General features: G+C 41.8%; 2 protein-coding genes across 3 annotated transcripts; both read right to left on the bottom strand.

The window, feature by feature from the left end:
- Positions 1-426: 426 nt before the first annotated feature.
- On the bottom strand, positions 427-2408 carry LOC125307193 (UDP-glucuronosyltransferase 2B1-like). The gene is made up of 2 exons (XM_048263038.1): positions 2338-2408; positions 427-2039 (listed from the first exon to the last, which is right to left on the bottom strand). The coding sequence occupies exon 2, from the start codon at positions 2033-2035 to the stop codon at positions 434-436; it is 1602 nt and encodes a 533-aa protein (XP_048118995.1). The 5' UTR covers positions 2036-2039; positions 2338-2408; the 3' UTR covers positions 427-433.
- A 1193-nt stretch (positions 2409-3601) lies between these two features.
- Positions 3602-20889, bottom strand: chrna5 (cholinergic receptor, nicotinic, alpha 5). 2 transcript variants are annotated; one of them, XM_048263039.1, is made up of 8 exons: positions 20776-20889; positions 19876-20052; positions 15307-15458; positions 13436-13480; positions 12235-12344; positions 6775-6952; positions 5768-6472; positions 3602-4899 (listed from the first exon to the last, which is right to left on the bottom strand). In XM_048263039.1, the coding sequence occupies exons 2-8, from the start codon at positions 19946-19948 to the stop codon at positions 4741-4743; spliced, it is 1422 nt and encodes a 473-aa protein (XP_048118996.1). In that variant the 5' UTR covers positions 19949-20052; positions 20776-20889; the 3' UTR covers positions 3602-4740. The 2 variants fall into 2 exon arrangements, with proteins under 2 accessions (XP_048118996.1, XP_048118997.1); XM_048263040.1 differs by lacking the exons at positions 12235-12344; positions 13436-13480; positions 15307-15458; positions 19876-20052; positions 20776-20889 and adding an exon at positions 8154-8460.
- Positions 20890-22136: the final 1247 nt, after the last annotated feature.

Below are 22136 nucleotides of genomic sequence, written 5' to 3'. Positions count from 1 at the left end.
TTCACCACTAGATGTACCCATTCTTTCTGTTTGTTTTTTTGTTAGGTGTTCCATTTTCTTCAGCTGTGTCTTGTTTGTTAATTGTGTATGCCTGTATTGTTTGAGCTTAAAGGATAATTCCAGTATTTAATACTTTGAGTCCCTTTTCTGGTTTGTTTTGGATGAACTAGAGTGGTGGACACCGAAATTTTGACGATGGGTCCTGTCTCGGTTTTCTGACTCGTTTTGAATCGCCTTTGACCTTTTCAGAGTGGCTGGCTATGGGCATGCACAAACATGTCCTTAAAACAACCCTTAACGTTCGTTTTTAAAACTGTGCAACGCAACCGAGTGGTTGGCAACTAGCATTATTTACGGTCGAACCAGTTTATTCAGTGAGCACCTGTCAACATCAAGTCAATATCATATCTCATTCTATGGCTTAGCTAGGAAATCATTCATGTTTTATTTTCTTCATTCTTAACAGTTTAAAGCATGTATATCTGATTACAACAAAGGAAATCACAACAACAGAGATAACCACAACCAGTAAGAATACAACCACATCCACAGAGTGGTAGGAGTACCAAGGCATCTTGTAGGACTCTGTGCGCAGGTGAGCAGCACCTTTGTTCCTGATAACAAACTCAATCCAGAAGAGGGCTCGGTCCAGGGGCTGCATTGGCTGGTCTCTGTGCAGCCTGGAGAGTCTCTGCATGTTCTCCCTGTAGGATGGCTCATGGAGCACCTCCTGCAAAGCCTGGAGGAACGTGTCTTTATTTGTGGTGGCAATGCTGAGCATCTTAGCTCCTCCTCTCTCTTTCAGTCGCAACAGATTGTCATACTGGTCAAAAAACAGAGGTATGCCCACAACTGGAACACCATGATACAAGGCCTCTTGAACTCCATTTGTTCCTCCGTGGGCTACAAAGGCTCTGATTTTAGGGTGACCTAGTAGGTCTTTTTGGGGCATCCACTCCACTAGGAGGGTGTTGTTACCCAGGGTAGATGGTCTCTCTCCAATATGCCTCCAGATGACTTTCTGAGGCAACTCCGCAAAAGCTGCTGCTATATCTTCTGCCAAGTCACTTGGAATCTCACTTACAAAAGTACCCAAAGACATGATTACAACTCCATGTTCTCCAGAGCTCTGTACAAAGTCCTCCAGGTCGTGAGGAAGAGGCTTTGCTGGCTTACACTGGAACCCACCCATGTAAACAGCATTAGGCATAGAGGGACGTGGAAACTCAAACACGAAATCTACCCGCATCAGCCAAATATCAGCTGCTAGCACAAGCTCATGAAAGTCTACTTTAGGTTCAAAATACTTATCACAGACTGCCTGGTATTGTGCTTGAATTGGTAACCTAAACTGAAACAGCACAAGGAGGTGATAAAGCATATTTTTCACCCTTTGTGAGAAGGTCATTTTATCAGACAGGCCTGATCCTGTAATTGGTATGTACGATACCGGTGAAGGTGCAAGGTGCAAGTGTCCTTCAGTACCAGTAACCCACCGCACGTTGTAGACTAAGGGCAGCTTAAGGTAGTGAGCCAGCAGAATGCCTTCACCAAATGAGGGGTCAGTGAGAACCAGGTCAAACTGACTCTCATTCAAACGCTGCATTAGGGCTCTGTCCTGAAACATCGAGGATACCATTTGACAGGCTATATCATGGAGATCATACATGGCTGAGAACATAAGTAGCTGAAGAGGAATAAAATTGATCATGGAACTCTTTCCCCTTTCAATGTCCATTAGCTGAAGAATAATTGGTTTGACAAACTCCTCATCAAACCCCTTTTCAACGGGCACTGTAACTGAGTCGTAGTAGGTTGAGTCTTCTTTGATGTACCAGCTCTTGGTCGTCCGTACTACAGTGATGGAATGTCCACGGTCGTGTAGAGCCCTTATCAGAATGTCCATGTTCACCCAGTGGCTTCCCTCCACTGGTGCCACAAGTATCTTCCCTCCATGGCAACCAGAAGCAAACAAGAAGAGGAGAGGCAGAAGAAGAGGATGTGACAGAGAGCCTCTCACCATAAGGTCTGTCATTATGCTGAATTTAAATAAAAAAAGTAAACAGTCATTGTTTTTCAAATCCCACATAAAGAATAAAGGTATACAAATAACATTCATCTCTCCAAGCATCAGCATAATTCATATTAGTGTATATCTTGCTCAGTTATTTATTATAATTTAAAGTAAATATTTGTATATTTGCATATACTGTATTCTGCAGTGAAAAAAACATGGATTTTTGTCATGATTAGTTCTAGATGAAAGAATATTATGGTGCAGTTCATTTCAAAGTTTGAGATTTGCTTTTTAAATGTAGAAGAGTTAAAACGACTTACCTTGGCAGAAGTTTTCCTACTGAAAGTTTGCAACTCTATGAGGGGTGGATTCATTCAACTCTGCAGCAAGCCTAACACTTGTTCTGTTGGTCAATAGAGACCTAAGTATTGTGACATGTTAAAATGGGATTAACATGTTTAAAACCAGAGAACAGAAAACTTTAAAGTAACAGTCACTGTTTTTTTCTTGTTTTTTTGTTTTGTTTTCACAAATGGGACATTGGGCACATAAAGTAAATAAATAGCATGTAGGCGGTAGGAGGCCAAGAGGTTTAATTTCATATATCTGGCTTGAACTGACAGGATTATCTTTTCTTGAGCAGCAGTGTATGAAATAATATTTGAAAACATTTCAATATACCTGGAATGTTATTTTTTGTGTATGGAAATGATGTCATTTTAGGAGTCATCAATTAAATGGATATGAAATCACACTACAGAAAACGTGATATCTACTGTAGATGTCATATCTTCAAGCCTTCATGTGTGTAGCAATAATTGTTTGACCCAGTCTTCAGGTGTATGTGATTTTTTTTTTCTTATATTGTAAATATTGAGGAGGTACAGTAAGTTATCAAGTGGTTAGTATTTGACTTTTGTCACTTACCACTAGTGAAATTGTTGTTTTTTTTATTTAGGTTTTTCTGTGTGACTTTTACTGAAGTCCCACCTCCCACTCCAGTGTGGGAATGCACATCTGCTGATTGTGATAACAGCACATACCTTACAATACAAGTAAAAGATTATCTTTTAGCAATAGTTCTAGAGCTTATGTAACAGTTATAGTGTATTTGTGTTGGAGGTCCATGCCCCTTTGTTCCGGCTCTGACACTGAAACTGTGACCATGACACGAATGGTTCCCTGTTGTTTCTGTTACTGTGAAATAGTCATTAACAGGCTACACCTATAAATATATTTACCCTCTCTTCTTTCTGATGTTTTAGTCTGCTTGTTGACTAGACACCATAGACTGTATAAAATAGCTTATACACTGTGGTTTCAGGTGCCTGTGATGAGATACTTTGTTATTATAAAGTGCTTGTAACTGTTTCTTATAAAATATGACCATGACTGATGATGAATATGACTACAGCTGTTTCAAACGGAAAATAGTATGGCTGCACAACACATACCCAACACATACTCACACATGCGCACACACGTGCACACACACAATATTGGTTACTATCAAACAAAGCTGGCTAAGCACTAAGCTGACTGGCTAAGCACAGCACAGGGATCTCATCTTGTGAGAAGGCAAAATGAATAATTGAAGAGCTTTATTATAATGTCACTTAGGAGACAGTGAGTGAGCCTTTGGTTAAGACTGAGAAAAATGTGGCTTTTATCAGAGTGAGTGTGTTCCACATATCTAACAATACACACATCTTTATAAATAAGAGCTCTATTTGCAGGACGATACAGAATGTAATCATATGACATTCACTATTGTCTTTGTTCTTGTTGTTTTATAACAGTGATACATTCATTATTTGGTTGTTTCATTGTTGGTTGCTCCATATAGCATTACATTTGAACTGTACAACAACAAGGCAAGATCCTGCAAAGGCATGTAAAAGGAGAGCATAGTTTCCGGTGCACAGTCAGTGCACTGTCAAGCAATGGGTGAACGTCCCACAAGTACCTTGTGCAAAAAAGGTAAAACCAAATCCTCACTGACACAATTGCACCCAGACTCATCCTAGCTTCTATATTAAAAGTACAGGCCTTCATCCTGGTGAAAGACTGTTAATATTGGAGCTCAACAGCCAATCCAATACACTCCACACTCCCATGTTCCTGAAACACCATTATTCATTGGCTGGAATATAATATATGGTTTGGTCCATTCGTGTTTCATTGTCAGAGCCAAGGCTGGGCAGGGGCACTGTTTTTTAGAGCACACACACCAGACAGATAGACAAAAATAGGTCAGAGAATTTCTCTGAAGTCAAAGGGCTGCACCATTAATTCCATCCAAATCCATCATATTTTCCAAACAGGTCAGAAAGAAAATAACATGAGTCATGACACTTTTGTGACTTCTAGATCACAAGCAAAATTCTCCAGGCATTTTTTGATACCACCATTCTCAAGCCACCTAATTTATAGAGCTGTCTGTCTCTTTCTGTTGATATACATTGATATGCTCATGATAAGAAAAAAAGTGCCTTGGTACATCACACACCGCCAGCCTATAGTGAACACAGCTTGAATGAACGCAGCTTAGTTACAGTGACACACATTATGAGCTTTCTGTCACTGAGAACTCTTGAGATCCATTCGAAGAAGAGCATCATGAGTGTATATGGTGCTTGTGCTTTGGATGCATTGGTTCACCAGTATGGTATTGGCATACTGCACAGTGTGTTACAATCTCAATATGATCCCAGGCATGCGGCTCAACTGCTGATGCCGTTGTAGCTTGGGACGATGATGTTAGCCCATTTGTAAATGACAGGGATGAAGAGCAGAGCCGAACCCAGAACCGAGACCAGCAGGAAGGCCCACAGAAACACCCGGTCCAGAACCTGAGCAACAAACTTCCAGTCCTGGACCACCTGAGGAAGGAAATAAGATAACCATGAACACCCAAAGGTGAGATATTTTTGCTGCTCTGAGAAAAACTGACACATGAACAGTGATTATAATGATCATACAGAGTGTAAAAGCAGATTATTATAATTTATCTCCTGAAACTGACATGATTCACATAGGATTTCCAACACTTAGACTTACACAGAGAAAGATATTTGCTCATAAATGTCTTGAACATTTCAAGAGAGGACACAAGCATTACCTGGCATTTATACACAGGAGAAGTTAGATTCCTTGTGTTTAGGGGATTTGCCACAGCAAGCCTATTTACTATAGAAAAACAACCTCTACCTGAAAACAGTACATTCAAATATCTGGAACCTGATATTTTGTAAATCCAGATGTAAAGTTTACTTTTAACAATGGGGTCTATTTGTACCTCACTCCACAACACCCAATATTACCATAGAATAACCCAACATAATCTATGGATATATGTATGCAGGTGGCATATACTGTATAATATATAGGATACTGTAGCACAGACTTTCTAATGAAGAGACACAGCACTCAAAAAATCCTCCATAGAAATGCATGGGGTTAGTTTGTAACACCAATATGGCAGTTGTCTACACATATCCCACCCCTTCCGCAGCAAAACGATAACATGTGAATACATTGAGCCAATCATGTGTTGTGTTGTGAATACAGTGAGCCAATCATGTGGTGTGTTGTGAAGACATCGTGCCAATCATGTTTTGTGATCTCGCCGCTGGAGCAAGATTGGTGTCGTGAAGCCTTGCGCACGCGCATATCTGCCGAAATAGATGCACGATAAGTGCCCAAAAAGTGTTGCAATATGGCCGTTGAGTGGAGGGACAGATGCCTTACCTCTCTCACTTCGTTCTCCTTCACCACGTGTTGAGTGATGTAGCGAATGGAGTCCAGGGCAGCCTGCAGGTTGTTCCTGGAGGAGAGCAGTGGGGTGGTGTCCTCCTGTTCCAGCCCCTTCGTGAAGCCCCCAAGGCCCATCCGGCCTGCTCGCTGCTGCCCACTAGTGGTAGTGGCGTAGCGGTCCACGTGGCTGCGCATGCAGAGGAGCTTGGGCAGGCGGTGCAGGAAGATGCGGCGCACCCAGGGCGCCATACCGTGGTGCGTGGACGAGGAGCGGTGGTGGATGTTGATAGCGAAGACGGTGATGACGATTGACAGTGTGACGAAGATCATGGTGAACACCAGGTACTCGCCGATGAGCGGGATGACCTTGGAGGAGGACGGGATGATCTCCTCGATCACGAGCAAGAAGACGGTGAGGGACACGAGCACAGAGGTGCACAGGGAGATCTTCTCGCCGCTATTGGACGGCAGGTAGAACACCAGCACGGTGAGGAAGGACAGGCCGATGCAAGGGATGATGAGGAAGAGTGTGTAGAAGAGCGGCAGCCGCCGGATGAGGAAGGAGTAGGTGATGAAGGGGTAGTAGCTGTTCTCGTCCATCCGCAGTCCCCGGCTGCCCGTCGCCTTGACGATCTCCCACTCGCCATTGTCAAAATAGTCCCGTTTGTCCACATGGACGTCAGCCAGGACGATGTCCACCTAGAGGTTAAAGATACAATCACCATGTTAGTGACTGTACTCCAGTAATCTTGCAGAGCATAACAGGAAGTGCAGAACTCGTGCCTCAAGCTCTCTATATGGCTAGCAATCTAGTGGTCAAAGCCTTGGCAAATGTTATTATGGTGGCTACTGTAATGAAATGAAAAGTTTTTCTCATGCCTTATCCAATCACACCATTTTGTCTCATTTATGTATTACTGGTAGACACCACATGATTTAAATTAGTTTAATTACAATGTAAAGACTAATAGTAAAATCAGAAAAAGCTGAGAGGTTTCAACCTGAGAGCCATCGTATGTCCAGGAGCCAAACTTCATGGTGCAGTTTTGAAGGTCAAAGGGGAAGAAAGTGACGTCTATGGTGCAGGTGGACTTGTAGTTTGCAGGGGGGGTCCAGGAGATGGTACCATCATATCTCACCACGGTTTTGGTGACTGTGGCCTCAAACTGACCATCTGCACTGCAAGAGCAAACAGCAACTTTGCATTAATATTATGAAGGGTTGCCAAATTAACTAGGTGTGTAAATAAATACATTTGTTCAAGGCATCAAGGCAAAAATAAACACATTTCTTCATGTTCTTATTGTTATAGAACAGCACTATTGGCACCCCTGGTACAGATGAGTCATTTTATTTATTAGTTTCTCAATGAAAACATGAGGAAAAATTAGGAAAAATCCAACCTTAAAGGAAATCAAAGAAAAAAGATTTTTAACCAGGGAAAGTGTATTGACCTTTGTAAATTAGGAAAAGGATATAACAATGCAAAAAAAATGCTAATTGATTTTTACTGGGTTTTCTGATCGAGTTTGTCACACAAGATGAGTGAGGATTAATACACAAATTGGGTGACTTTTTGGAAAAAAATGCCTCTCAACCTGTGACACCAGACCTAACGATCTGCTAGCGGCTCTCGCGGCTCTGCTGCTGACCCTGTGTCTCACCTGTCCGTTCGTCTCTGTCGCTTTTATTGTTTTTAGTTCGTCCTAATGTATGTTTGAAGTAGCCTAGTTTTGAAGTTGTTTCAACGTATGCACATCATATATCAAGGACCATGAACTTTTCCGCTGTTTATATCGCTCTGGTAACTCTTCTGTCAACGATATCCGAGGCAAACGCCGACAATGGGCCTACTAACAATGGGGTTGCCCAGCCCCGCATTAGTTATTCCCGTGAATTTCTTCTCACTTGTCGCCCTAACGCAAGTAATCTGAACACTGGATTTATATTACCGCTGGGACTGTTAACAACCAGGATTAAGAAACCAAATAAGAAGAAACGCGGATCCAGAGGAGGGGTTCGGAATCGATTAAGGAGACGTGGGAGCAAGTGTTGCACCCCTTACCAGTGATCACCCTTTCAAGATCGCTCAACAACAAATTGGATGAGGTAATACTTCGCATCAAATATGAGGAGGACTTCCGATGCAGTAACCTCATTTGTTTTACTGAAACATGGTTGAAGTGGGATTGTCATTTTAGCGTTGATGGATATACTATAATCAGATCAGACAGAGACAAGGCTAAGTCGCAAAAATCTATCGGAGGTGGCCTTTGTATGCTGGTTGATAATAAATGGGCGACGCAATTCACTGTTTCAGAACAGATTTGCACAAGACACTATGAGATCTTAGTGGTTTCATTCAGACCATTTTACTTACCCCGAGAGTTTGGGCAGCTGACTGTCATATTGGTGTATGTGCGTGCCTGGTCCTAACAACAAAGAGGCAGCCGAGCGCATATTAGACTGTTTCAATAACGCGCTCTCCCGATCAGCTGACCAACCCGTTTTCATTTTAGGGGACTTTAACACACTCTCCCTGTCAGCTTATCTCCCAACTCTACAACAATACATAGACTGCCCAACTCGCGCATCTAACATCCTGGACCACTGTTATGGCAACATAGAGCATGCTTACAAAGCGAGATGCCGCCCACCTATAGGGAAATCAGATCACAACGTTATACACCTGTTGCCAAAGTACAGACAGCTAGTAAAGCGCGAAAGGCCCACCATAAAAACAGTACAAGTATGGAATGGGGAGACATTGGACAAGTTAAAATGCTGTTTTGAAACCACAAGTTGGGACTTATTCTTCGACTCATGCAGAGACCTCAATGAGCTAACAGACTGTATCACCTCATACATACAGTTCTGTGAGGAATCTGCAATTGAAACCAAAAGAATAGTTATATTTCCGAATAATAAGCCCTGGCTGTCAAAAGAGGGTCATTCCACGTCAGTTCAACCAGGGCCCACGAACTTAGGTCTCAAAAAATTCTGAAAAAATTACCAGGTGTACCTATGTTACCCAGGAGACACACTGTAAAATTACTCTTATGTAAGATCAATACTTTCCAAGATACAGACAGTTTTACAGGGGGAGGGGGTGTCGATTTTATTCGGGCTCTTTTTTTTTGTCAAAGTTCACAAGCCCACAGCACAAGAACTAAACCATGTAGGAGGCTCAAATTTTGCATGCTGGTACATAAATAGGAATAGTATGTAGCAAAATCGTCACGTTTGGTCTGGATAATCCTGCATGGTCATAGCTGTCCCTCAAAGTTGATACAAATTTTATTGGAGTTTTTGGCTGGGCTCTGTTTAAGCCTTCAGAAGACATATTTACTCAACATAGGCTCTTGAAAGTGAAAAAGAAAGATTTGCATAAGACAAGTCAAATTGGTGTTTTTAAAAAGAAAAGATCATGGAGAATAAAGAAAAAAATATTTAAAAAATCTTTGTATATTCCCACAAGGTGTTTAGGAGCTCTGAAAATGAGAACCAAAATGATTTTTTAGACTTCTAAGGTCTGCTGTTCAGACCCTGAAGGAATTTATTTTCTGTTCATTGTTTTTTGTGAGTGTTTCTACTTATCTCAGTAAGGAAAATAAATCAAGAGCCTATGTTGAGTACAAATATGTCTTCTGAAGGCTTAAACAGAGCCCAGCCAAAAACTCCAATAAAATGTGTATCAACTTTGAGGGACAGCTATGACCATGCAGGATTATCCAGACCAAACGTGACGATTTTGCTACATACTATTCCTATTTATGTACCAGCATGCAAAATTTGAGCCTCCTACATGGTTTAGTTCTTGCGCTGTGGGCTTGTGAACTTTGACAAAAAAAAGAGCCCGAACAAAATCGACACCCCCTCCCCCTGTAAAACTGTCTGTATCTTGGAAAGTATTGATCTTACATAAGAGTAATTTTACAGTGTGTCTCCTGGGTAACATAGGTACACCTGGTAATTTTTTCAGAATTTTTTGAGACCTAAGTGCGTGGGCCCTGGTTGAATTGACGTGGAATGACCCAAGACCTAAAAACTTGCCTTAATGAGAAAAAGAGGCTTTCCTAGGGGGTGACACTGAGAAACTCAGAGACATACGGAAGGAGCTTAGGGTGAAGATACAGAAGGCTAAAATTGATTTTAAAAATAAAGTGGAGGAACAATTCTGCACAAGCAACCCTAAACAAGCTTGGGAAGGGCTTAATAAAATGATGGGCAGAGCCCCCAAAAAGCAAATGGATACAACCATGGACCTCCCCTTCTTAAACAAACTTAATCATTTCTATGGAAGGTTTGACTCTTCTGATAGTAAAGACAAATGCAATACTGTCTGCATCAACATACCCCAAACCACCACAATCCAGCTGTCAGAGGAGGCAGTTAAACAATGCCTCTCAAAAATCAACCCACATAAAGCGCCTGGACCTGATGGCCTCCGTGGAAGGGCACTGAAGGCATGCGCCACTGAACTAGCAACAGTTACTACTGAACACCTGTACTGTGCCGGATATGTGGAAATTATCAATTATCAAGCCACTCCCAAAGAAACCTGGATCCAAAGAACTGAATGACTTCCGTCCAGTTGCCTTGACCCCTATTTTAGCCAAATGTATGGAGAGGGTTGTATCCAAACACCTTACCGCATCCCTGAACTCACACCTTGATCCTCTACAGTTTGCCTATAAGCCTCATAGAGGGACTGAGGATGCCACTCTCACCATGGTTAACATGGTCTCCAAACATTTGCAAAAAACCAATACTTATGTACGGATTTTATTTGTTGATTTTACTGCTGCCTTCAACACAATGCAAATTCACATACTCCTGCAACGACTTATTGACTTGGGGGTGGATGGGGGGTTGGTCCACTGGATCAAGCACTTCCTAACTGACCGCCCACAGCGAGTGTGTGCCAGGGACATGACCTCTAATGAAATAGTACTTAATACAGGGGCCCCTCAAGGATGTGTTCTTTCTCCTGTCCTGTTTTCTGTGTATACAAATGAAATGACACTACATCATAGTACTTTTAAATTATTCAAATATGCAGATGATATGGCACTGGTGGGACTGTTTCACAAGGACGACAGTACAGTATATCTGATTATGTTGAACATGTTTTCAAGCTAGAACAGTGGTGTAAGACCAGCTCACTTTTACTCAATGCAGGTAAAACAAAGGAGCTAATTCTTAATCAAACAGGTTCTCCAACACCACTGACATTAACCAATCAAACTGTTGAAATTGTTAACTGTTTTAAGTATTTGGGAACATACATTGATGATAAGTTGAATTATACTGAAAATGCTGATGCTATAAGCAAAAAGGCCAGCCAAAGACTGTTTTTAATTAGGAAATTGAAGGGATTTGGAGTCAGCTGTAATATTCTTGAGAGGATATATGTCAGTTTAGTGGAGAGCATCCTTACTTGGTCTTGCTCTTGGGTGCTCCTTGTTGGTGCCCCCCACCCAATCCCAATCCTCCCCCACCTTTTTTATGCAGCCCTTGCCACTTAATCTACTAAACCCCTCTTCTACTGCACTCTTTACCCCCCCCATTAATGCACAAATAGGCTGACACTAGACATAATTTCACTGCATTTCTTACTTCCAGTAACTATATGCATGTGACAATAAACTTCCTTGTATCCTTGTATCCTTGTACTTATAACATTTCTGTCTGGTATGGTCACTTGACTTTACACAATAAGAACAAGCTGTCCAGAATTGTTAAAATGGCAGGGAAAATCATAGGGCGACCTCAAAAAACACGAGATAATCTATACAGCACTGCAGTACACAGAAAAGCCATGAACATACTAGATGATGACACACACCCCTTCCATTCTGAATTTGAGCTGCTCCCCCTAGGGCGGCGCTACAGAGTACACATGGCAAGGAAAAATATATACAAAAACTCTTTTATTCCAAATGCAATTTCCATGGTCAACAAACAATGGAAAAACTAGACAGAAGGGAGGTGTAGCCAAGAGCACTACAAATGGGCTGGAACTGGTGCTTTTTGCCTTGTATCTGATGTGTATGCATGTGTGTGTGAGCTAGAGGGAGGGGATACATGTGATGTGCTGTGTTCATCCTGTGGCTATATGTCTGTGTGTAACGGACTGAATGTGTCTACTCTATGTTTCCTATGTGTTTTATACTATTCCTATCAGTGAGACCAAAGACAATTTTCATGCAGGCATGACAATAAAGTATATTCTATTCTATTCTATTCTAGGCTATGTTAAGTTATATTAGTGTATTACGTTTGCCATTGCAATCCCTGGTACTGAAAGTCATTAAATTACAGCAATAATGTAATACTGAGTAATGTGTTACAGTCCAACACTGTTCATATTCATTCATTCTCTTTGGAAACAAGTATTAATTGAAAGGAATTGGTATCAGGAGGGCTTCACTCTTCCAGCAGCTAATAGCGCCACCTACTTGTCATAAAGCACAATGTCTGGGATCCATATGGAATCGGAGGGGACTCGGATGGAGGTAATGCCCAAGTACTCTTCAGGGTTCCAGCGGAGCTTCATGTCTATCCATTCCTGCCAGAACATTGACAATTTTTCATGATTACTACCAAACTAGCAGTCAGATATCACCAAGATGCCTCTTGTGGAATATGCTAGACATTAACTAATTAGGCCACTTTAAAGTACTGCATATGACAGATTTTCTTTTAAATTAGCATTTATTTTTATCAGGCAGGTTTTTGCCTAAATCGATATTTCAGACCAGGAAGAGTGGTATTTAGCGGCTTCAATCAAATGACAAGTAAAATCATTTGATTAATGTATTTGTGTGGAGAGCATCCACTCATCATCGTTATCTCTAGGGTTTTGCATGTGAACTGCTGTCCATATCTCTGACCAACCATATATCCCTGACAGACTCTGTCAACTTCCCTAGCACATACATGAGCAGGTATCTGAAATTAGACATTACTGTAATACCAACTATATTTCATTGACATTCCAAGTAGGCACTTCCTACACATAATACACCTTTAGCCAGCTCCGGAAGGTGCTACAGATCCGTATCATCAAAAACAGCATGTTTCAATAACATCTTCTTTCCTTCATCTGTAAGATTACTCATTGCATCTCCTAACCTCCCATGAAACAACCACTTTGATATGTATGTGTGTATGTGTGTGTCTTTTAAATTAATCTATTATAGCTCTCTCTCTCTCTCAAAAGCACTCCCCTCCCCTTTCTCTCCTGTTGGGGGCCTGTTTGTCATCACCCTCAACAGCAAGTGACCCATCGACCCCTCTGCTGGGGACTGATGTCTGTCTGGCCAATGAGGGCACAGGCAATCTCAGCAGATGAATAAAGCTGTCAGACTGCAGCGTGGGGAGTGGGTGTGCGTGCTGTTGGTGTGGAGGTGGGGGTGGGCATGATGGGATGGATGAAAGATTAAAGCAAACGCGCTGTTAAATATCACAGCAGTCTGCTGCAGAGGATTGTTAAAAGAGCATGGAGTGATGGGTGTAAATTGGGAGAGGGCTCCATTAGACACAAAAGGCCATAAAACCCAATCTAACACAAATGGATACATATTTCTCCTGTGGTTGTTAATATGCCTCTAGTCAAGCACTGCCTTTTTTATCACAAGGGACATCACATGTTTGTACCTGTTTCATCCAGACATTTGTTGTCATCAGCTGGTTCTTTTCATTCTGGAGAGGAAGGCAAATTGTCACAGGAGAGAGCTTTTAAATATATCAGTGAATGCAGACGAATAAAGGTCATTGAGCACCTACTCCGAGAAATAACACTCGGCCTCAGCTAGTGCCTACTGATTCACACTAATGTTTCCTGTCAGGGATAAAACAAATTACAGTGATACATTACTGTAATGAGCTTGGCTCTGTCAAGGGCAACCAGGGCCGGAGTGGGGCCACTTTTCAGCACAGGAGTTTCAGGCCCAAGACCGGCCCACGTTTTCCATAGTGGTGGAAATTGGATAAATGAAGCAACATTTCAGATCTTACTATCGTGTAGTTTTTATTAGTACCATGGTTCAACAAATGTGTAAAGGTTATATAATAATTCACTTCAACTGAGAAGTTAACAAAAAATATTCCACTATTTCACAAGTTAAAGGAACCATATGTAAGATTTTGGCCAAAACTGGTACTGCAATCACTTTCAAATTACTGTAGAGCGGTGTTTATCCCTTCCCGCTCCCCCCTGACTCGAGGTTGCCAACCCGGATGCCAAAACACTACTGACTTTGTGATTAGTAGATAGGTAGAGGGTGGCGCATCAGGCCAAAACACAACATGACATGACAAAACACAACATCAACATCAGTTGAGGGCTGCAACTTCACTTTTTAAATGGCAATATCCTGGCCGGACTACAGTTGTCAGTGATATAAGTATTTGAAATTAACATGATTTCTTAATGTCTAGTGACCTATCAGGGCCATTTTATGATTAATTGAAATACATTTCTTACATATGGTTCCTTTAACAAAAACAGAAAGAGAGAAAGACAGAAAGAAAGAAATCCTTTGAAATGTAGCCTATCCCACGCTTCCACAAAGAGGCATATTGAACTAATGTTTAGGTTACATGTTTTTTGCATGGGTAGGCTATATTGTTGTTTGGTGATTTAGCCTACTCCTTTACTACACTGTCTTCTAAGCAAACAAGGCATATAGGTTCATCATGTAGCATAAATATTTTGCTCTTTCACTAATTTCGGGCTAATCATTTTCAGTGGTCGACTGGTTGATCTGCTGCTCAGAGGCTACAATTTTTACCGCATAGGCCTACACAGATCAAACTTCAGTTTTGTATTAATATTTGCATACTGCAACGTCTATGAATCGGATACAGGCTAATATTTTAAGAAATGTAATATGTTGCTTGCAAATAGCTTGACAACGCTACAAACGTCCAATATTAGCCGAATAACTGCTAATAATCATTGCCTATAGGCTATCTCTCTTTACCAGTTGCCACTTTTGTCTGTAGGCCTAATCTAGAAGCTTGGCACATTTAGCAGCATCTATGGCCGTTTCAGTCCCTCCTGGCCTCTTTCTACCATCCATCCTTCCTGACGCTTATGGCTACTGTAGGGCCGGCCCGGCTATCCGTATCTGAGAAAAGTTTTTGGAAAAGACGGGCTATATGGACCCAACCAACTCTTTTTTGGGGGGGGAGAACTCCCCTCACACGGTAGGCTACAACCCATGCAGAGGCAACGGTGCCATGCAGAGAATGCGGAACGTGTAGCCTACTTTAAGAGAAGTTAGACTAACGTGACAAATTCCTCGACTGGCCCAAAAGTAAAGCGGCCCACCGGGAATTCTCCCGATTCTCCCGATTACCCACCCCGGGCCTGAGGGCAACAGACATAAAAAGTACAATAAAACAACTTGCAGAAGCAGCTTTGTTGTGATAGGTACTATGAGTGACTGTTGGCTCTTCCTGCTTCATTACAAATGTGTATGTGCATCTGTAGCCCCTGTAAATGTCATGTGTCACTTCCTCACCACATCGACGAGCTGTGAGATAGCCAGGCCAAATTTAACCCTCACTGTTCCGTTGAGCTCCTCCACTGGTCTAACCCACTTCTGGTAAGTGCTGAAGAGGTCTTTGAACAGCTGGTCCTCTGTCCTGGCATAGGAGGACAACTTGGGGCTTCCTGCAGAGAGACACAGAAACTCTACCTCAATTACATCTATGTTCAATCACATTTAAGGAGGCAAAAGGAGGAGACAGACAGAGAGAGAGAGAGAGGATGGATGGAAATCTGTTAGACAACGTGGGGCTCCCTGCAGATAAGCACATAAACTACCTCAATTACATCTATGTTCAATCACAATTAAGGATGGGACGAAAGGAGGGAGAGAGACAGAGAGAGAGAGAGAGGGAGGATGGATGGACATCTCCAAACAAAGATCCAATTACTTGGCCAACACAACAACCATGTGCTCACAGGGAAAACAATGACCAGTGACTTGTGTACCATGTAAATGAGACTTTGTCAATCAATAACACCATTAATCTGCTGACCAACATGCAGTAAATCGCATGTTTGATTCTAGCTACACAGGCACAGTGAGCACAGCAGCAAGTCCCCACACCCAAAATCAACTGCTACACTTCCACATCAAGAATGTTTAGATCCAGTCATGGAACGTTGTGAGTATGTACAAATAAATCTACCTTGTAATCTGTCTAATTTGTGCTACAGAGAATTATATTGTGACAAAGTCTTTAATGTCTATTATTTTAGTTCTTTATGCAACAGTTTACTTTTTGCATGCTTGTGTTAATTCTACAGCTATCCTTTTTTTCCCTAACTCATGAGTGTCGGGTTTGTCACAGTAATACAAAATCTGTTTGGATCATTAAATAATTTTGCATGTAACATGGTCACCTTTTCCCATGGATGGTGGGTTTTAAACATCTGCTCCCAATGGCACATCCTAAGGGAATTCACTTGAATTCATTTGAATTCACTGGCCTCCTTTTGGGGTTGAGGGGTCAAGGAGAATTATGGTAGAGGTATGGGAGTGGTACACGATTACGGTTGTAAGCTCATCCAGAACATTTTAAATTGATCATCTGTCCATGTGATAATAAAAAACGAACAAAAAAAAATAAGAAAAGGTTTTTCGTGAGGCCTGCTCACGTACACTCAGGCGCAGGCCTGTTTCTCTCTGCTGTACAGAAATAGCTCAGAATATGAAAATCTAACGAGGACTTTATTGTATTATGCTGTGTGTGTGTGTTTGTGACTTTAATGATCCTGCTATCAGCCAACTCTGATGGCTTTCAGTCGGCTGTGTTTGATTGGATCTCAACACTGAAGTCCCAAATCGCAGGCCCATCCTTTGATCTCATTTCATTTGCCTCTTTGGCTTCCTGGAATTGGATTAGCCGGAGGAAAGCCCAGTGTGTTATAGTCTCTGTAAGTACATTAAAGCACAGGGAGAGATGCATCGCTGTCATTAATTAACACCGGCGCAGTGGGAGATGGATATGTAATGTGTTGTCGGCTATATTAGGTTACATACTGTGTGTACGAGCAAGCGCTGGCAAGTAGTGGCAGCAGCCTAATGTTGCCCATAGAGATTTCACGGAGGAGATAGGTACAGGCTGGAGGTGTTATAAATCACAGATGCACGAAAGATGGGAGACATGTGGTGCTTCAAGGACAACCTGTCAGCTAGAGGTATTAGATGCACAGACAGCTGCTCAGCCCGACTCTCCAACACTATGGCCTTCGGGTGCTAGATGTCTGAGTGTCTGACCAACCCGGGAAAAACAAAAAAAGACATAAAATACTTATATGATCCAGGCTGTTTTGTGTGTGTGTGTGTGTGTGTGTGTGTATGTGTGTGTGTGAGCGTGTGTGAGCGTGTACTGGCTTTGCTTCTGGGTAAGAACTCACATTATTGCAGTGGTCAGTCACTGAAAGACCCAATGTGAGAGCAAAAAATAAATATTTTTTTATTGACTGCAGCTCTTGCCATATTAAATCAGAGCTGTGTCTTAAATCGACCCTAATATGCATATGAGTTTATTTCTTATGCACTCGGATCCACTGTAAATCTCAAGGTTGGGTGACTGGGCGCTGGATCCAGCCCCAGTCTCCAGAAATGCCCCATTAGGAGGGTGGGTCAATAGAGTACATTTCTGGACCTCCTGGATCAATGTGCTACTGATTAGCAAATATATCATCTCTCTACACACCTCCCAAACCCCATTTTCTCATTTTCATTAAAAGGGAATTCTACCGACTGCAGGAGCGGTGAGAATGAGCTCTTTCTTTTAGCTCCAGTGAACACAGAAGGGCTAGAATAATCTCTGCATCCTCATTGCAGTATAAAAGCAAAGCACACATAAACGCTGAGAGCGTCATCACTCTTTCAGTGCTGCGGTAGAGGTCTCTCAGCATGGGGTTTGACTGCTGAATGTTCAGGAGTGACCTTCCATTCCTCCTGCGTTGTTCGCCTGGTGAGATTCACCTTTGGCGCAGATTCATGCTGGCATCAGACCGAGGCATGTCTGTCTCCCTATTGCTGCATCCTTCATGTGATCAGTAGCAGGATGTTCTATCTAGATGCATTGTGCAGTTATTTCTTACTTGAAGAGTGTCTAACTAAGCATAGACATATATTTTTAATCTCACTATACTGCTCTCCCCACCTTTGTAATTAGGCTACAATTTAGTATTTTGTTAAAAAAAAACAGGACTTAATATTTAAATCTGACTTGTGACCAGACTAAGGGTGATAATTGAGGAAGCGACAATGACAAATAGCCTAAGCAGTAAAATACATTACTGTCCAGTAGTATAATACTATTAGCCACAAGATCAAATTTGTAACTGGGGACATGTCATCTAGGGCAAACCATTTCCATGAAATTTAGTAATGGACTGTAACAACACAGCTGATACTGTAGCTGACAGAATAATGTTTCAGGGTCTTTCAAAGGTATACAGTATGAATGCAGACCACCACTAAGTAAAATCAATCACCAACTGACACCTCCTTTCACCACTGTATGAAACTACTAAGGCTGGTTCAGTATTTGGCTCTAGGCCAGTAGGAAAAAACAAACAACATATTAGGCCTAAACAGACTGTTTTAAGAGTGCTGCTGTACCACAATCTCTGCTGCTTCCTGCCAGGTCAGATCAGAAAGCGGCCATGTGGAACAGACTCAGGATTGTATTCCATCTCCATGCTCTCCTGTGAGCCAGACCTCGGCACTGCCTGTCCAGAGGAATGAGTAATGCTGCCTGGCTGGACACGCTGCTGCAGCCTACCCTTCAGCCCAGAAATCCAGCTACACTCGTAGAAACAGAGTGCCATTTCAAATGGTCAAGAGCTCATTTTTCCTTGTCCCTTTTTGCAAGATACAGGATATGCTTTTAAACGGTACTTTTTAAAGCCTCAAAATAAGCATTGTTTGTGAAATATTTTTTGTTTATTATTGTGTTGTGTTTATCATTTGTGAAGAATTACCAGCAGTTACAGAAGAATCATGCCAGTTGTGAGTTCTGGAGGTATACCTCTTGATTCAGCACTCTTAAGAGTTCTTGCGAGGAAGCATTTTCATTCTGTGAGTATAATTATTACATGGGTCATCATGAGGTTGGTCATTTGAAAGGAATTTAGCAAAAAACCAATTGCTCTTAAGAGAAAGAGCAAGGAAGAAAGACAGAGAGACCGAGAGAGAGAGAAAGAAAGAGAGAGAGAGAGGTGTTCTTGCAGCAGGTTAGCCTCAGGGCTTGACTCTCACTGTAAAACTGCCAAATCTTTTATTATGTCCGTGTAGCGCTTATGCTTTATGTCTGTACATCCTGCCTTTTTTCCTTTCTTGCAAATTTCAAGGTAGACTTTGAAGAATGTAAAACACATAGTCATTACAACCATTTTTACAACCATTCTTTTGCATTGTGTCTGACACAATGCAAAACACTATATCTGATCAGCAGTATAATTGTACAGTGTGTGAAATATCCTTATTCTCCCAAATTCTCCAGACCACTGCTCTTTGCTTATCAGTTGGGAATGTAATAGAGTCAGAGAACTGTACTGATAACTATGCTCTTAATCACAGCCCAAAATACATATAATGTCCCTGCTATGCAGGTACTTTCAGAACGCGAGGACAGATAAACCATAGACACAGAAGACAGAGGGAGAGAAATACAGATGGCAGAAGCAAAACAAGAGGGGTAACTGAGTCGAGACGGAAAGGGCTGAAGAAGAGATTGGGGGAGGAAGGATGGTGAAAATGTAATAAGGGACAGAGAGAAAAGGACTGAGTGAAACCAGATAGGGAGAAAGAAAAGCTGTCATCACATCTAATTGGTGGGATGAGGAACTCATAGAGAGACAGAGAGATGAGAATTGTGAATTATGAGAAACCATGTGATCAAAACACAATGCATTATGGGGCTATAGGGCAGCTAGGCAACCAAAACATTCAATGCGTAGCTTCGCGCTTCTGCTTACCCACAATACTTGCATTAAATCCTATGTTAAATCACGGCCATAATGTCACATAAGCCAACTCAATAGCAGGTAAACGTGATCTCACCTAGTGCAGAAGAGCCCGAAAAGCAACACACCAGGAGCACCAAGGCGTACGCTGCTCGGCGATACCTCGCCATTGGTCCAGAGATAGTGGAGTACCCTCAGCTCCTGGAGCGGTCTGCTATGGTGATGCCCTGGTGGTCCTTCATAAGCACTCAGTGCAGGTGAAGAGGGCTAGAGCCTGGCCCAGGAGCACAGGGAACACGTCAGGGCACTCACACACATATGGAGTGCACACACACACACACACATGTACACACACACACACACACACACACACACACACAAACACACACACACATATACACATTAACCCCCACTACAACAGCAATCTAGCAATCAGCCTCCCAGGTAAAAAAGCCTGAGCAGTTGGATGACGTGAACATGAATACATTTCTCCTGCAATACTAATGTCTAGTAAATGAAAGTCGGCTTTGATATGGATGACAGAAGCACACACACACACACACACACACACACACACACACACACACACACATTAACACATTTGTAATCAATAAGACACTGTCATGCTATTTAATTAGAATAACTGATTCAGGAACATCCACTGGTGTTTTCTCGTGGTGCATGCCATTCTGCAATGCCTCTGACCAGGACACATATTCTTGCAAAGGAGCACATAAGTCTCATGTAAGTCTCAAAGAAATGCTGCCTGTCTACTGATCACATGCACACACGCCACACTATTCACTATACACGTTAGTAGCACTGAATCAGATCAGTGCTACCCTTCCATCCCAGCTCTTGAGGTTTTTTCTCAGCCCTCTTTCATCATCACTCATCTCCATTTTTCTCCTTCTCTCCTTCTCCTGTTTCCTCTGCCTCCATCTGTCCGTCTCCTTTCTTTCTTTATGTCTGTCTTTTTTTTTTGTTCTTATCTTACCTTGACAGTGGGATGGGAGAGGAGACGTGATGCTCAGATCCACCATTCTATGCAGAGCTGCTTCAGCACGATGCTGCCTGTTCCCCAGCTGTCTCCTAATGAGCATGCACACACACACACACACACACACACACACACACACACACCAGTGTGCGTGTACACACACACACACACACACACACTCCTCCTCCTCCTCCAGAGGCAAAGCCCTGCCCCCTTCTCCCGCCTTTTTCCCTGCTGTTGAGATTCTCCATTGCAGCGAGGCAGCTCCCTAGACCTGCGCCTATCCCTAGGCTACTCTAATAATAATGAAAATCACAGCAACAACAACAATCAGTGTTTTATTATCCTTACATTATCATTATTATGTATTTATGTATGTATTTGTATTATTATCTCTGTATGAAACTAGAGAGAAAGATCCAATGTTTCTCTATTTTTCCCTTTAAGACAAGAGAAAACGTGAAAAATCATAATTGAATTTTTCTCATAATTATGCTTATTTGCAAACAAGACTAGGCTACAAATAAACTGATTTCATTGAAAAATAATGCCATTGGTGATGTGCAACTAACCTGTTTTGTATTTTTGTAGCCTGTTGCTTGAATAAAAATAGAATATCACATTTGCATTAGGAAAGGAGAGGCTGCTTTTGCATTTATGATTTATTTATACATGTATTGCCTAATTACCCCATTATGTTTACCACACTCTTAGTTTGGTACTGTGTTTTCCTGTTCCCTACTCACTCTGTCCTTCAAGGTGCTACGAGGGACATTCATATGTGGTGGTGAATTGAAAGTCAAATTCAGACAAATTCGTTATCCTCAAGAGATCCCTACTACATTGGGGAATCAGCACATTTGCTCAGATCAGTGGGGAACTACCACAGAAAATGTTGGAGGACAAACGTTAGAGCGGAACAAATGAACGTCAGACAAAGAATTCTTGTTCTCAAAATCAAAATTCCAATTGTCTGCATGCGGTTTGTGCATAAAGTATTACAACACTGTTTACTTCGAGTCACTGTGCATTGTCATTTTCAGTACAGAGATAATTTAGATACCCTTTTGCGATGGTCTGAAAACTTTCCTGTTGCACTGTATGGTAACGTAGAGAAGGCAAGTCAGCTAATTGGAGGGAATGAAACATGAAAGGCATCTGCAGTCTGAATGAGACTTTATTCTTTATTTATATAGCACTTACCAAGTTATGTAGTGCTGTACAAAGGCAGCAAAAATAAACAGACATTAAAAAGTGGCACATTTTCAAAATAAAACAATTAGATGTGTAAAGCAATACAATATAAAGCTATACAGGCTTAACACAATAAAACAATACAATTATAGAATAAAATCAAT

The sequence above is a fragment of the Alosa alosa genome, chromosome 14 (genome assembly GCF_017589495.1).
Source record: "Alosa alosa isolate M-15738 ecotype Scorff River chromosome 14, AALO_Geno_1.1, whole genome shotgun sequence".
Lineage (NCBI taxonomy): Eukaryota > Metazoa > Chordata > Actinopteri > Clupeiformes > Clupeidae > Alosa > Alosa alosa.
The sequence above is the reverse complement of the archived record's forward strand: the minus strand, read 5'-3'. Positions and strand labels throughout refer to the sequence as shown.

What these genes read in the sequence shown, in the direction of transcription:
- LOC125307193 (XM_048263038.1), bottom strand. Translation starts at nt 2,035, where the DNA reads ATGACAGACCTTATGGTGAGAGGCTCTCTGTCACATCCTCTTCTTCTG.
- chrna5 (XM_048263039.1), bottom strand. Translation starts at nt 19,948, where the DNA reads ATGGCGAGGTATCGCCGAGCAGCGTACGCCTTGGTGCTCCTGGTGTGT. An exon ending in TCTCACAGCTCGTCGATGTG is followed by an intron (nt 13,481 to 15,306) that starts GTGAGGAAGTGA and finishes CTTCCTCTCCAG; the next exon opens with AATGAAAAGAACCAGCTGAT. An exon ending in GGACATACGATGGCTCTCAG is followed by an intron (nt 6,473 to 6,774) that starts GTTGAAACCTCT and finishes TTTAACCTCTAG; the next exon opens with GTGGACATCGTCCTGGCTGA.